This window comes from Rattus norvegicus, chromosome 10 (assembly GCF_036323735.1).
Source record: "Rattus norvegicus strain BN/NHsdMcwi chromosome 10, GRCr8, whole genome shotgun sequence".
Classification (NCBI taxonomy): Eukaryota; Metazoa; Chordata; class Mammalia; order Rodentia; family Muridae; genus Rattus; species Rattus norvegicus.
The window spans coordinates 46,661,832-46,676,389 of record NC_086028.1 but is presented as its reverse complement, the minus strand read 5'-3'; the positions used below and the strand labels follow the sequence as shown (position 1 = coordinate 46,676,389).

Genomic DNA, 14,558 nt, shown 5'->3' with positions numbered 1-14,558 from the left:
CACTGACTTGTACTGCACATAGTTAAGAAAAAGGAAAGAGATAGGAAAGGTTGTCTGCTTTGTCTCCCAGGCCACCAAAGAACTGTTACACCCTAGTGACCTTGGTATGTATACCAGGCTAGTCTTGAACTTAGAAATTCGCTGCCCTCTGCCTCTCCAGTACTGAGACCAACTAAAGGCGTGAGCTACCATGCCCAGTTTTATAGGAAATTTTAATCAAAATCAAAGGAGCAGGTATTAAGTTTGTGAAAGTGAATTGATGTGAAACTTTTTGCATAAATTTTGGTACAAGGTGGGAAAGGCTGGGCAACATAAACAACTGTATTATTACCAAGATTCATTTCTGCTTTGAACTCTACCTTTGGCTTTTAGTTGAGAACTGAGTAGAAAATGTCAAGCGGTAACTTAGATTTACTGGGTTTCATCCCAGTTTTCCTCTCCACACTTTTCTTGTCTCACTGGGAATCCCAGATCTCCTTGGAGTGAGCCCCACTTAAGCTGCCTACCGAGAACTTTTCTAACTCTCGGATTAACAGCGCTCACTTTAGCCTTGTCCAGACGACCCAGCAGGATGGACACAAAAAAGGGAGAGGTTAGGTGCCCTGTCGCGGTCCAGAGCGCATGCGCATTGGTTTAGGGGGCGCGGAGGGAGCAAGTCAGTGCCGCTCTAGAATCCGGAGGACTTGGGTCTCTCTGGTCACTACTCGGGGATAAGGCGTCCAGAACTTCCGGCGCCGAAAGAGTGCGCAGCAAATCCCCTAGGAGATGAAGCTAACAAGGAAGGAAGAAGAGCCAAAAGAACCTGCGAGGGAGGTGGGGTGCGGAGCCTGTTGCCTAGGTAACAATCGCCCCTTATCTCCGCCCCTTCGGGCCTGTGGAGCCGGTAAACTCAGAAGTGCACACGAACTTGGTGGACCCTTGCCCTCTCTTCTCCCAAACTCCCGAGGCCGCTAGTACGCATGCGTGAGAGCATGGAGCGGGGCTGCGCGCGCACCCATGAGGAGCGCGCGTCACCCCTTGGGCGGATCCCGCCGCGAGTGGGACAGCTGGGCGCGCGGGGGCGCGCGCGTGAATGACAAGGGCGCGGCTTTCCCGTCCGGTAAACTTTGATTGGATAGAGTAAAATGAAGGGGTTGGAACCTCCGTGGGGGCTGTTCAACGATTGGCCAGGGGCTGGAGGAGCGTGGTCCTGGGGCGGCCGGTGGGGTGGTCTGCTTCGGCGCACGCGAGGCTTTGGTGGAAGCGGCGGTCCTTGATAAGTGAGCGAGTCCAGGGGAACACTCATCACTGGGTCGGCAAGACCCAGGAACCCCAATCCCCCGAGGAGGTGTGGCGGCGAGGTGCCGGCCGGTCGGTGAGTGCGGTCCCGGGAGTCCCAGCGCCCCGCCCCTCCCTTTCTTCCGGGGCCGCGCCGCGCCCCCCTGGATCCCGGGCCGCGGGGTTCTCTGTGCCAGCGGTCCCCTCTCGCCTGCTGCTCAGGTCCTGCTTCGTAGCCCACAGAGGGGGAACTGAGAAGCCCTCGGGACGATCTTCTCACCAGCGCCTCATATAGACCATGGCCGAACCGTTGAAGGAGGAGGACGGCGAAGATGGCTCTGGGGAACCCCCTGGGCGGGTGAAGGCAGAACCCGTCCACTCCGCTGCATCTGTCGTGGCCAAGAACCTGGCCCTGCTCAAAGCCCGCTCCTTCGACGTGACCTTTGACGTGGGGGACGAGTACGAGATCATCGAGACCATAGGCAATGGGGCCTACGGGGTGGTGTCCTCGGCGCGCCGCCGCCTCACGGGTGAGCTGGCTTCCTGAGGCTCAGCATGTGTGGACTGCTTTCCAGAGGCCCCGCACGGTTCCAGGAGGATCAGCTGCACCGGGGATTCTGGTTCCACTCACGCTTACCGACTAGGTGCCAGCTCCCCGTTAGGTACCCTTCTCAGGAACCCTGTTTCTCCCAGTCCGCCTACTTTTTCCTTAGGGGAAGGATATCTCTTTAAGCCAGAATAGAGAGATACTCCTTGGTGCCCATAAGAGATACGTTCTAGAGCCAGAGATTGGCACAATGGATTGGTGGTGGAATGGGGAGGATCAGTGATGGAACGACTATGTGAGGAGGGAGAATGAATTAGTACAATCACAACCACCACTAACTAGCTGTGCCTCCTCTGTATGTGAGCTCTTAGTCGCTGCTTCATGAGGTAGTTGTGAAATTAAAATTTGCTCAATGGTACACACAAGGCCCTGCACACAGTAGGTACTTCTTGCTATCTGGGTTCTAGAAGGGCAGTGCTGAAAGGAACCTGCAGCTAACTTGAAGGTACTCTTCTGGTATATGCCCTTTCCTGCTCTCCAGGTCAGCAGGTGGCCATCAAGAAGATACCTAATGCTTTTGATGTGGTGACCAATGCCAAACGGACCCTCAGGGAACTGAAGATCCTCAAACACTTCAAACACGACAATATCATCGCCATCAAGGACATCCTGAGGCCCACTGTGCCCTATGGAGAATTCAGATCTGTGTAAGGAGTGGGCCAGGAGGAGGAGACACGGTTGGGATCAGTTGAAGTCCAGGGCCAGTTATACTGAAGTTCTGGAAAGGCTATCGAACCTAGAGTGATGCGGGCTGTACTTCTAAGACTGCTGCCCCGTAGGACATTGGTAGGGACAGTTCTTATTTCCCAAGAAGAGTGCAAGGGCTGGGGATATAGGTCAGTGGTAGACAGATGAGCATCTCTGAGGTTTTAGGTTGACTCTCCTGTACTAAGGGGAAGAGGATTTACCTCTTTATGGGCAGCCACCTTTGGTTCTATAGTAAGTTCAAGGCCAGTCAGAGCTGTGTGAGATGATATTCCAAAGACAAAACAAAAAACCTGAACAACAGTAGAGGAGAGACAGACAGACAGACAGGACAGGTCCAAATTGTGTAGGACAACAGACAGCACATTGTAGTGTCACACAGCAAGCAGTGTCCTATTCTCAGGGCAGACAAGTAATTGTTCACAGAATACTTTCTTGCGCTTCCTAGGCAAGCGCTCTACCACTGAGCTAAATCCTCAACCCCCACAGAATACTTTCTTAAAAATAGAGTTTTCATCACAGCTTCTTCAGTAGCTGTTGGCAAACTATAGAGTTTGCTCCAAAATTTATCAGACTGGCCAATCTTGGTATATTTGAACATTTCTTTAAAAAAATTTTTTTTTGACAGAGAAATTAGATCCCATGGAGAAAGTGATTTGTCAGGAAGCTGTAAAAAAGTTGGGGCTGGAAAAACCATCCAGTGATTAAGAACACTTGCTGTTGCCGAGGACTTGGCTTCAGTTCATAGTGTCAGCGTGGTGGCTAACAGACATTCGTAACTCCAGTTTTAAGGGCTCAGACTTCCTCTTCTGGCCTCTGCAGACATAAGGCACATGAGTAGAACATACGTGCAGGGAAACATACACATATGTTTAAAAAAAACTTTCATAAAAGTTGTAGCCAGACAGTGGTGGTGCATGCCTTTAATCCCAGCACTGAGGAGGCAGAGGCAGGCAGATCTCTTGAGTTTTGAGTTTCAGGCTAACCTGGTCTACAGAAAGTTCCAGGACAGATAAGGCTACACAGAAATCTTGTCTTGAAAAACAAAAGCAGCAACAACAGAAAGCTGTAGAAGATCTAGAACCTGGTGCTGTTCCATGCTGCTAGTCCTTTGGGGGTGTCACTGTAAGTCCATAACCTCAGGACTTGAGAGTGACAGGGCATGGGGCTTCTCCCTGTAAGGTAAGGAGGCTAGCTCACCCCTTTCTCCCCATTTCCAGCTACGTGGTACTGGACCTCATGGAAAGTGACCTACACCAGATCATTCACTCTTCACAGCCGCTCACACTAGAACATGTGAGATACTTCCTATACCAGCTGCTTCGGGGCCTCAAATACATGCACTCTGCTCAGGTCATCCACCGCGATCTTAAACCCTCTAACCTTTTGGTCAATGAGAACTGTGAGCTCAAGATTGGTGACTTTGGAATGGCCCGTGGCCTGTGTACATCCCCTGCCGAGCACCAGTACTTCATGACTGAGTATGTGGCCACTCGCTGGTACCGTGCTCCTGAACTCATGCTTTCGCTGCATGAGTACACACAGGCTATTGACCTCTGGTCTGTGGGCTGCATCTTTGGTGAGATGCTGGCTCGGCGACAGCTCTTCCCAGGCAAAAACTATGTGCATCAGTTACAGCTGATCATGATGGTGTTGGGAACTCCATCACCAGCTGTGATTCAGGCTGTGGGGGCTGAAAGGGTGCGAGCCTATATCCAGAGCCTGCCACCAAGGCAGCCTGTACCTTGGGAGACAGTATACCCGGGTGCTGACCGCCAGGCCCTCTCACTGCTGGGACGCATGTTGCGATTTGAACCCAGTGCCCGAATCTCAGCTGCTGCTGCCCTTCGCCACCCCTTCCTGGCTAAGTACCACGACCCTGACGATGAGCCTGATTGCGCCCCACCTTTTGACTTTGCTTTTGACCGTGAAGCCCTTACCAGGGAGCGCATTAAGGAGGCCATTGTGGCTGAGATTGAGGACTTCCATGCACGACGGGAGGGCATCCGCCAACAAATTCGCTTCCAGCCCTCTTTGCAGCCTGTGGCTAGTGAGCCTGTGTGTCCAGATGTCGAGATGCCCAGCCCCTGGGCTCCAAGTGGAGACTGTGCCATGGAGTCACCTCCTCCAGCACTACCACCATGCTCTGGCCCTGCCCCTGACACTGTTGATCTGACTCTGCAGCCTGCCCCGCCCGCCAGTGAGCTTGCTCCGCCAAAAAGAGAGGGTGCCATCTCCGACAATACCAAAGCAGCCCTCAAAGCTGCTCTGCTCAAGTCCCTGAGGAGCCGGCTTCGAGGTGGTTTGTGGGCCCAGCACCTGGGTGGGTAGTGGAGTGGTAGGCAGGGATTCTGGGACAGATCTGTAAGTCCTTACCTTCCAACTTTTCTGCAGATGGGCCCAGTGCACCCTTGGAGGCCCCTGAACCTCGAAAGCCTGTGACAGCTCAGGAACGTCAGCGAGAGCGAGAAGAGAAGCGCAGGAGGCGACAAGAGAGAGCCAAGGAGAGGGAGAAGCGACGACAAGAGCGGGAGCGCAAGGAGAGGGGGGCTGGCACCTTGGGGGGCCCCTCTACTGACCCTTTGGCTGGATTGGTGCTCAGTGACAATGACCGAAGCCTGCTAGAGCGGTGGACTCGCATGGCTAGGCCTCCTGTCCCTGCACCAGCACCAGCACCAGCACCAACACCAAAACCAACACCAACACCAACACAGTCCTCTGCTCAACCCACTAGTCCTCCCAATGGCCCTGTATCTCAGTCTACTGCTCCTCTACAGCCTGCAGGCTCTATTCCTGGTCCTGCCTCCCAGCCTGTTTGCCCACCCCCTGGGCCTGTTCCCCAGCCTGCTGGCCCTGTCCCTGCCCCTCTCCAGACTGCCCCTTCCACTAGCCTTTTGGCCTCCCAGTCACTTGTGCCACCTAGTGGGTTGCCTGGTTCTGGTGCCCCAGAAGTTCTGCCTTACTTCCCATCTGGCCCACCACCTCCAGATCCTGGGCTCACCCCTCAGCCTTCTACATCAGAGTCACCTGATGTCAACCTGGTGACCCAGCAACTGTCCAAGTCTCAGGTGAGAAGGGAGAAGGCTCAGGATATCTTGACCTGGTCCTGGAAGGTGGGTGGGGTAGTTGTCCATGTTGGGTGAGAGGAAGCAGCAGAGGGAGTCTTCCCTCCGTGAGCCTGCCCCCTTGCTCATAGAAGGAACACAGAAGGCCATTGCAGAGGTGGTTGGGAGGTGGACGCTGCTTGGAAAATGTCTGCCTTAGAGACAGCCTCACCTGCGCTAGCACTGGGTGATTTCAAGGCAGTGTTGATGCTCTAGGATATCTGGGCAGACTAGTCAGAAATATCAGGGTGTGCTCTGCTGACCTCAGTTTGTCCTTCCTGGCACTTGTGTTATAACCTGTTATTGTCCCCTGCAGGTGGAGGACCCCCTGCCTCCCGTGTTCTCAGGCACTCCAAAGGGCAGTGGGGCTGGCTACGGTGTTGGCTTTGACCTGGAGGAATTCTTAAACCAATCTTTTGACATGGGTGTGGCTGATGGGCCACAGGATAGGTAAGATGGCTGGACTGAGCTTTAGTGGAGGGTCTGAATGGCTGCTTAGCCAGCCAAGGCTTAGAACACCATCCCTGTTTCTTTTCCTTACAGCCAGGCAGACTCAGCCTCACTCTCAGCCTCCCTCCTTGCTGACTGGCTTGAGGGCCACGGCATGAACCCCGCTGACATTGAGTCTCTGCAGCGTGAGATCCAGATGGACTCCCCAATGTTGCTGTCTGACCTGCCTGACCTCCAAGAACCCTGAGACCCACAGCTTGTGCCTTGCTGCCAGGACAGACCCAGCTTCAAGGTCCAGGGGTGCAGTCCAGAGGGCTGCAGCCTTGAGCCTGGCAGGTGAGGCTCAGCTTGAGTTACTCTGCAGGTTCATCTCAGACCCACCGTTCAGCCTTAAGCAGCCGCCTGAGCCACCACCGAGCCATAACAGGATGGGAGGCTCTACTCCTTCCTGCGCAGTCTTCTCCAGTGTTGTATTTTTATTACTGTTGTAATATGCATTTGTTTTGCCATCGAAATGAGGCCTGTGAAATACAAGGTTTCCTTTAATCTGACTCTGTTATTGTTGGAGTTGGGGTAAAACCCCAACAGTAGGGGAATAAGGAAAAGCCAGGTGCTCGTATTTGGAGCCAAGTAAATGTTTGTCCACAAAGCCATCAGATCCTGAAGGTTTATTGAGACCTCTACTTCCCACCACTCCCAGCCCCCAGAGTTCTCTGCTGCCTCTCTCATGACAATCCCTAGGGAAGTAGGGGACCAAATTAAGCTGCTTTGCCGTGGCTCCTTCAGAGTCGATGGGCAGCAGCTGTGGTGAGTGTGGTCTTGGTGTTGAATTTTGAGGGATGAGTGAAGGCAGATGGGTTTGGGCTCCATGATGCTCACTTAAGGGAGTTAGTTGATGAGACCAAGGTAGGAAGTATTCTGAGGAGAGCTGTGGGAGTGCTGGGGTGTGACTGTGGCCATGCCTGAGCTGATTGGCAATGCCATAGGTGCTGTATTTCTCTGTCGAGGGTAGCCCTACACAGATGGGTCTGCAGTAAGGAATTGGCTGAGGTGGGATGTATAAGCTGGCAGCTAGAAGGTAGCTTCTGGCTTTCAGCTGTCGTGAAAGGGTAGAAGCAACTTGGAGTTTTATGGATTTCAGCTAGATCCAGGCTGGAATGGTTTGGCCACAGAAAAGCCTGGAGGGCGCTGACAGCCTAACCTCAGGTAGAGTGCTACAGAGCCTGCCTGTATGTGGGGCAGGGATTTGCCAGGGCATAGCTGGTGCTCAGGATTTGTGGGTAGAGCATGGAGGGAGAACATGGAGACTTGGGGCTTCCAGGGGAGAGATGGGGCCTGCTTGGGCCAGCCCTTCAGGCACGACGAATTTTCATCTCAGTGCGCTTGAGGGAGTAGTAGAAGCCTTTCCACTGGGCCCAGTTGATGCCATTGGCATAGGAGAGGTGGGACCCACCCAGGTAGAAGCCGTTGAGGTTGGCAAAATGGCAGCTTCTGAACCAGAAGGCTCCTGAGGAGAGGGCTGCACAGTTCTGCACAAAGAGGTCCTGGTCTCGATCAAAGGTGGAGAACTTCTGGCCACTGTGGTAGGACAGTGAGTCACCTGGCAAGAGGGAGGAAGACTAGAAAAACTGAGGCCAGGAGCTGAGAGGGTGACAGCAGTTGATGAATGACACTTGGGATGACATTATGTGGCATCCTATTGGATGAGGGCACCCTCCCTGAGCCACGAAGAGAACAGCTGTAATTCTGCAGAGCTGCCTGGAGCAGGGCCACTTGGAGCAGGGCCAGGGTGTTTGTTCCCTGGGGCTGAGCTTCATGCAGTTGAGTTAGTCTGTGGAGAGCTATGGCTCTTTCACACCCAGAAGGGTTGAAGGAGGAGCCTCAAGGAACCAATGGAGCAGGGCCAATCCTACATTATTGACCCACCCCCTACCCCTTCCATTGCCCCTGAAGAAGCTGAGAGGGGTACCTGCCCCGCCATCCTCGAAGCCAGCCACGTAGAGGGTATAGCCATCCTCCTCCGCACTGACCGCATTGGGGGAGATGGAGAAGTCAACATACTTAGCATAGGCTGTGTTGTTCTCAAAGTCTTCCAAGTCCACGCGCAACTCATACTTCTGCTTCAGTGTCAGGAGGTGCAGGTTCTGCAGCCCTAGGTAGGGGTGGCAGCTGGTCAGCCAAGAGTTGGCTAAGGGGCAGCCCCCACCCCATGACCCCACCTTACCCAGCCAGTACTCCCCGTCAGCACGGCCGAAGCCCAGCTTGTAGTCGTTCCAACCCCGGAAGAAACTCACTGAGCCGTTGAATCTTTTCTGGAAAACCTGGAAACAAGTGACAAGGGGCTGGATGACGGGGGTCACCCTCAGGTGGCTCTGAGCTAGTTTATAAGGGACTTTAGTGGGTATTAGGGAGCTGCCAAAACAGAACACACACTGCCCCCAGGCATCTCATTGAACATCTGCTGCTAAAAATGGGGTACCTACCAGGCCTTTTGTCCACTGAGAGACAGGAAGGGGAAAAGATTAAGGGGGAGTCAAGGCCTGTAGAAATAGCTTAGTGGCAAAGCACCCACCTAGCCTAGAGGCCCTGGATTCCGTCCCAGCACCACGTGATAAAAACAGCAGGAGGATCTAGAATACTTGGCTGCAAGTTCTGGTACTGTGTGGCCCAAGGCTAACAATGCTACTTATCTGGGCTCGAAGTTCCTCATTTAGAAAAGGCACCTACCTACCACTAAGGACAGCAGGCACCTTCTCGGGCACACAAGTGTTAGCAGCCCTGGAGCCAGTCCCCATAAAGATGAGAAGCCCACTTCACAGAGATGACACCCAGAATCGTGCATCTGCCTGAACCCCATCTGGCCTGAGGCCCCTTTACCTACTCACCGTCCACTTGCCACCCTCGGTTGTCATGTCACAGAAGACAGGGACCGGCACACTGGGGCCATAGGGGTAGATGAGGTACACCCCATCTTCCTGATAGCCCTGCATGTAGATATCATCACAGTCCAGGGGTTGCTGAAGGCAGGACTTCTCCAGAGCTGCAAGTGGCAGTGTGGGGACCGTGAGGAGAAAGACTAAGGCATACAGACACCTCCATATCCCACTTTTGCTCAGGGCCTAGGCGACCCTGTCATGAGAAGTTTGGAGATTTCTCTAGGGTGAAACCCGCCACTTTGTAGAGGAGGAACAGTCCCGCAGAGCCTGACTTAGAATGGCCTCATCCAGCCTGCTGACCAGGCCATGTCTGTGAATGGGGGCCGCTTACCATCTCCCCGGATCCCGGAGGCTTGTGGGGCGCAGGGAGGAGGCGTGGAGAGCAGCAGCAGCAGCAGTGGCAGGCCTGAGAGGGTCTGGTGATGAGAAATGGGATGAGTGTAGACTCCAACACGGGCCAGACACCTCCCAGGGCTCTCCCGGCCTGAAAGCTGCCCTCTGCCCCCCCCCCCTCTATTTTCCGAGGAAGGCCCAATATCCCCAGAACTTAAGTTTCAAGAGAACCCCATGATGCTTCTCTGTTCCCTATCTGGCTAGTGGCCTGTCTCCACAAATAGTCTTGATCCTCCAGGCCAGTACCTTCATGCTGTTAGCTCAGTTGAGAGAGGCTGGCTGTCTGGGGCCCCAGACTGCAGCCGCCCACAGTTATGTGTTGGGTCTGAGCCCACAGACCCAGCTCCGCCCCTGGAACTGCAAAATGCCCCCCACCCCCACCCCAACAACCAGCCCCCAGCATCAGCTTACATTGTCAGGGGCCAGAGGACCACCTGGGCCTCATTAGGCCTGTCAGGGAAGCACTGAGGACCAGACATTAACTCCTTACCGACTGCAACTGCTCCCTGAACCCCACTCTGCCTTCTGGGCCCTTTGGCAACCCCAGCTGGCCTCTGCCCACCCCCCTGCTTCCTGACAGGCCCTCTGCAGATGTCTGCGTGTCCCCCACTCCCAACTAGTCTGTTCCATCAGCTATTTGGGGATGGGAGGGATAGAGGCGTCCCTGGAACTGAGATAGGGGTCTCCACTTGGGAATGGGAAGGCTAGGGGAGGCAGCCCCAAAGCTCCTGATGTGGGAGCTGCCTGGCCTGGTAGGAGACAGAGCCAGCAGGGGCCCGATGTCTCCTGGCAAGCTTGGGACATTTCTGAGCCATGAGCACAAAGCTGCAGGCGGCCAGCAGTTCTGTCTGCCTCAACTGGAGCCAGGGTCCTCTCCCAACTCCTTCCTGGCCCCCTCCCCTGCCGGGTGTCCATGCCCCCACCCTTTCTCCTCCTACAGTTCCCTGGCCCATCTGGGGTGCTTTTGTTTCTCCTCACTCTGCCCCTCCTCCCTTCCAAGCCCATCTGCTCTCCCGGCTGAGTCTCTCAAGCCCTTTCTCCTCGGTCCAGACTGAGCCCACTGCGGCTTTCTTTGTCTGCCTCAAGCCTGGTTTCTGCGTTCCTCCTGCCTTCCTTGCCTCCCAGCCTCGTCTGCTTTTGTTCTCTGCTCCTTCCAACCTCTGTGTGCAGGAGGAGTGTCCTAGTGCCTGGTCTGTGTGCAGGGAGAGTGTCCTAGGTGCCTGGTCTGTGTGCTGGAAGAGTGTCCTAGGTGCCTGGTCTGTGTGCAGGAGGAGTGTCCTAGGTGCCTGGTCTGTGTGCAGGGAGAGTGTCCTAGGTGCCTGGTCTGTGTGCTGGAAGAGTGTCCTAGGTGCCTGGTCTGTGTGCAGGAGGAGTGTCCTAGGTGCCTGGTCTGTGTGCAGGAGGAGTGTCCTAGGTGCCTGGTCTGTGTGCAGGGAGAGTGTCCTAGGTGCCTGGTCTGTGTCCCCCTGTTTAAGCCTCCGGTGACTCTCCATTCTCTCAACACTGACGCCAACATTTTCCCCAGGGACTGGAAAGGAGTTACCAGTCTGGCTCAGCCTCCCTTCAAGAGCGTGGTCCTTACTGCCTGACTCCTACACTTTGTCTAGATACCCAGACTTCTGGCCAGCAGGTCCCTGGGCCTTTGCCTGGTCTGTTCCTCATGGTGCCCACTGGCCTTTCCTTTTGTCTAGGATGCTAGTGGGCAGTGCTCACTGCCTCCCGCTTCTGCACCCTCAGTACCTGTCATAAAGCTTACATATTCATCAAGGACAGCTATGTGCTATCCAATATGTTTGCTGCTGGGGATGCGGAATCAGCTTCTGGAGTGACCAACGTGTTTTGGATAATGAACCACAATGCCCTGAAGGGACAGAGATGTGACAGGTGAACATGCGAGATATCCAGAGCAAAGAGAGAGCTTAGATCCTGTCTCTAACCCTGGAAAAGAGAAAAGACCCAGGAAGAGCCCCCACGGGGCCTCCTTGGCATGGAGTACGGTTGCTCTTGGTAGTTGTGTTGAGTCTTGGGGGTTCCAGAGTTAGCAGCCAGTGTTGAAACACACGTCCCACTGTCTTGGAATAACTTGGGCAGATTCCTCCGTGCCTCAGTTTCTTCCGCTGTGCAATGAGGATGCTACTCCTTGGAGGTGCGGTAAGGGCTCAGTACCACATAACGCGGACCAGGAACAGTGCCCACACCTACTTGTCCAAAGGAGACATCTTAACCTAATTAAACTCAATGCGAATTGATTTGAGCAGTTTTAAACAAAACAGGACAAAGCAAGAGCGATTTGTGGGTTGGGCAGTCCAAGGCGAACTCAGACAACTCCCAGTGATAATAGGATCTGACAACACTTAGAGGAAACGTGTGTGCAGAGACCGCTTAATTGGTTACAGCTTAGTTGGGTAATTGGTTTCAGAGCCACCTGCAGTTAGCCGAAGTCAGAGCCGGTGCAGGAGCTGCGGCTGAACCAGTGGCCTCCCACAAATACTGTCTGGTGGACTGTAGTAATTATTTAGCCCAGATTATCTCGTCATCGTCATAAACATCATGATTGTTCTCAGATGAGTGGGTTGTAGACAACACAGCTCTCACCCTCGTCTATGGAAGGCAGAGATGGCCGCCCCATGATAATTATTCTTGCCTTAGTCCAGATTTTTAGCTGGCCTGTTGTCCAGTCTCCCATGTGACTGGGTGAGGTCACAGGTCTGGCTTTTGGCCAATAAGATGCAAATGGAAGATAGATGGATCTTCAGTTTTTCCTTCTGCTCCTGAAGCGGATGGAGGGAGACCTAGCCTGGCACATGGGGATGAGGCCTCATGTGGGAAATGGCAGAGGGGAGACAGATAGAAGCCTGGTTCCTTCCTGCTGTGTGGAGTGGGTCTCAGGTCGGGCTTGCACCGTCCTACCTAAACCTTCTGTGGAAGAGAAAGAAACTTTCATCTAGTCGAAGCGTCTGGATTGTTCCTGTAACAGAAGCTGTATTAAGTCCTAATACTTCAGGGTTGGGGATTTAGCTCAGTGGTAGAGCGCTTGCCTAGCAAGCGCAAGGCCCTGGGTTCAGTCCCCAGCTCCGGAAAAAAAAAAAAAAAAAGTCCTAATACTTCCTTCAGCAAATACTAACATAAACCTACAGAAAGGAGACTAAGTGGGGAGGGTGTCATCACAACGAATAAAACACGCCCAAATTCCAATAACAGAGACTTTCGAGGACATAACTAACAACCGTAGGAGCAGAAACTACGAACGAGTGACCAGAGCTATCATATTTTCATTAAGTCAGTGCAGATCTCTTTTGACGGTAGTGTGCACCTGTGCTGTCTGGGCATGTTCTCTGCGGTGGGTGTCCTTCCAAATATATGCTAAGAATTAGCTCTAGGAGTTAGGGGCGCTCTCTCTGAAGAGAAATGTGGTAGCAAGTATGAGCAGTCAGTACTCCTCTGAGATAGACTCACCCAGCCACTAGCAGGTTTCTTTGAAGATGGCATGAAGTTGGGAGACAAGTCAGGCACACGAGGGAGGGTTGGGGTGAGGTAGTATGAACACGGGTGAGCATGTTCAATATATATTGTATGAATATGTGAAAATTTCAAATTATAAATATTATCTTCAAACAAACATACAAGAATGAGGCTGGAGAGATGGCTCAGCAGTTAGCAGCACTGACTGCTTTTGCAAAGGACCCAGGTTCAATTCCCAGCACTCACCTGGCAGGTCCCAGGTACCTCTAACTCCAGTCCTAGGAGATCCGATGCGCTCTCTGGCCTCTGTGGGCCACCAGCACACGCAGCACACAGGCATGGGTATAGGCAAAGCATTCCTACACATAAAAATAAGAAAATAAGGCCCGCCTGCAGTCCTGCCATACGGCCGAGCAGGCAGGTGGAAGATACCAGAAGCCCATCAGCTCTTCGGCCTGCCTGCCGTGGGGGCCTCCAGGATATGCAGGTGTGTGGTGGAGGGAGGGGTGAGGGGAAGGGAGAGGCCGAAAAGTTTGGGCGCTGTGAGGGGAAATGGAGTTGGAGATGCAAGGGTAGAGAGAAGTGGCCCTGATGAGAGTGGTCTGCTCTGCAGTCTGGGGCCATGGTGAGGTCCCAGCCTGTGCTGCTGTTGCAGGTTGTGTCTGTGTCTGTGACCGTGCAGCGGCAGGGGTCTGCGTTGGTGCCTGTGGCTCATGCTGCCACAGAGGGCCATGAGGGTGTCCCCTGGTCTGGGATGCTGCCTGGGACTGTGTGTGTGTGTGTGTGTGTGTGTGTGTGTGTGTGTGTGTGTGTGTCTGTCTGTCTGTCTGTCTGTCTGTGAGGGGCGTGGGGGCGTGGGAGGTGGGGAGGTTGGTGGTCTCAGCTGTGAAGAACTGGCCCCACCCCTCACTTGCTGCAGCACTTGGGAGAGCGGGCCTTGTGCCACCGTAGGATAGCACAGTAGAGCTAAGTTGCCACCTGCCCCATGTCTTGAAGGTTAGAGAGCTGGCTCTGCCTCTTGCCAGTTTGGCATTGGGTGAGCTAGCCAGGGCAGTGCTGAAGAACTGGCCCTGGTGGCATGTATGTGGGAGAGCTGCCGGGCTCACCAACTCAGTTACCCAGGCCCAGATCCAGGGCTTTGAGTTGGCTACCCCATCTAGGAACTGTTAGGGTTCGTGAGGGGGCTGCTCCTGTAGATCCAAAGCTGCAGGCAACAACAGGATCTGAGAGGAGCCTCAGTGAGGAGCCAGTACTGATGGTGTAGCAGAGGCCTCAAACCAGATCAGTGTAACGTTGATTACAATGAACACGTCAGGTAAAGATGTGTGGACAAAAGGCTGTGCTGTGGGGCACACTGTGTCACTGCAGCTGTGATGAGATGTTTTCTTGTTTCTTTTCTTATTTTTATTTTAGTTTTTATTTTCTTTCAGTGAGGAGGTTGCAAGGGTGGAGGGCAGATACAAAGGGACAGGGAAATTAGTGGGATTGGGGTGCATAATGTGAAATTCACAAAGGATCAATAGAGAGAGAGAGAGAGAGAGAGAGAGAGAGAGAGAGAGAGAGAGAGAATATGAATGTTCTACTGCTGCCAGGTAGTGGCGGCTGGACACTTTTTTTTTAAGACAGGGTTTTTCTTCGTAGCCC

General features: G+C 53.7%; 2 protein-coding genes across 11 annotated transcripts; one reads left to right on the top strand and one right to left on the bottom strand.

Moving 5' to 3' along the window:
* The first annotated feature begins 621 nt into the window (after positions 1-621).
* Mapk7 (mitogen-activated protein kinase 7) lies at positions 622-6,669 on the top strand. 9 transcript variants are annotated; one of them, XM_006246418.5, is made up of 7 exons: positions 622-838; positions 1,480-1,787; positions 2,346-2,511; positions 3,790-4,868; positions 4,964-5,637; positions 5,990-6,123; positions 6,217-6,669. In XM_006246418.5, the coding sequence occupies exons 2-7, from the start codon at positions 1,556-1,558 to the stop codon at positions 6,368-6,370; spliced, it is 2,439 nt and encodes an 812-aa protein (XP_006246480.1). In that variant the 5' UTR covers positions 622-838; positions 1,480-1,555; the 3' UTR covers positions 6,371-6,669. The 9 variants fall into 9 exon arrangements, with proteins under 9 accessions (XP_006246480.1, XP_063124346.1, XP_063124344.1 ...); XM_063268276.1 differs by having other exon boundaries at positions 723-838; positions 1,480-2,242; XM_063268274.1 differs by lacking the exon at positions 622-838 and adding an exon at positions 888-1,099.
* A 107-nt stretch (positions 6,670-6,776) lies between these two features.
* On the bottom strand, positions 6,777-9,838 carry Mfap4 (microfibril associated protein 4). 2 transcript variants are annotated; one of them, NM_001034124.2, is made up of 6 exons: positions 9,699-9,737; positions 9,391-9,475; positions 9,009-9,163; positions 8,348-8,444; positions 8,093-8,275; positions 6,777-7,723 (listed from the first exon to the last, which is right to left on the bottom strand). In NM_001034124.2, exons 1-6 carry the CDS (start codon positions 9,702-9,704, stop codon positions 7,476-7,478), a joined length of 774 nt encoding a protein of 257 aa, NP_001029296.2. In that variant the 5' UTR covers positions 9,705-9,737; the 3' UTR covers positions 6,777-7,475. The 2 variants fall into 2 exon arrangements, with proteins under 2 accessions (NP_001029296.2, XP_006246622.1); XM_006246560.5 differs by having other exon boundaries at positions 8,093-8,444; positions 9,699-9,838.
* Positions 9,839-14,558: the final 4,720 nt, after the last annotated feature.

Excerpts from the sequence above, each read along its gene's own strand:
- Mapk7 (XM_006246418.5), top strand. The coding sequence starts at position 1,556 with ATGGCCGAACCGTTGAAGGAGGAGGACGGCGAAGATGGCTCTGGGGAA. Across the intron at positions 2,512-3,789 it reads TATGGAGAATTCAGATCTGT|CTACGTGGTACTGGACCTCA; the intron begins GTAAGGAGTGGG and ends CCCCATTTCCAG. Across the intron at positions 6,124-6,216 it reads GCTGATGGGCCACAGGATAG|CCAGGCAGACTCAGCCTCAC; the intron begins GTAAGATGGCTG and ends TTTTCCTTACAG.
- Mfap4 (XM_006246560.5), bottom strand. Across the intron at positions 9,164-9,390 it reads CTCCGGGATCCGGGGAGATG|CTCTGGAGAAGTCCTGCCTT; the intron begins GTAAGCGGCCCC and ends TGCCACTTGCAG. Across the intron at positions 7,724-8,092 it reads CTTCGAGGATGGCGGGGCAG|GTGACTCACTGTCCTACCAC; the intron begins GTACCCCTCTCA and ends CCCTCTTGCCAG.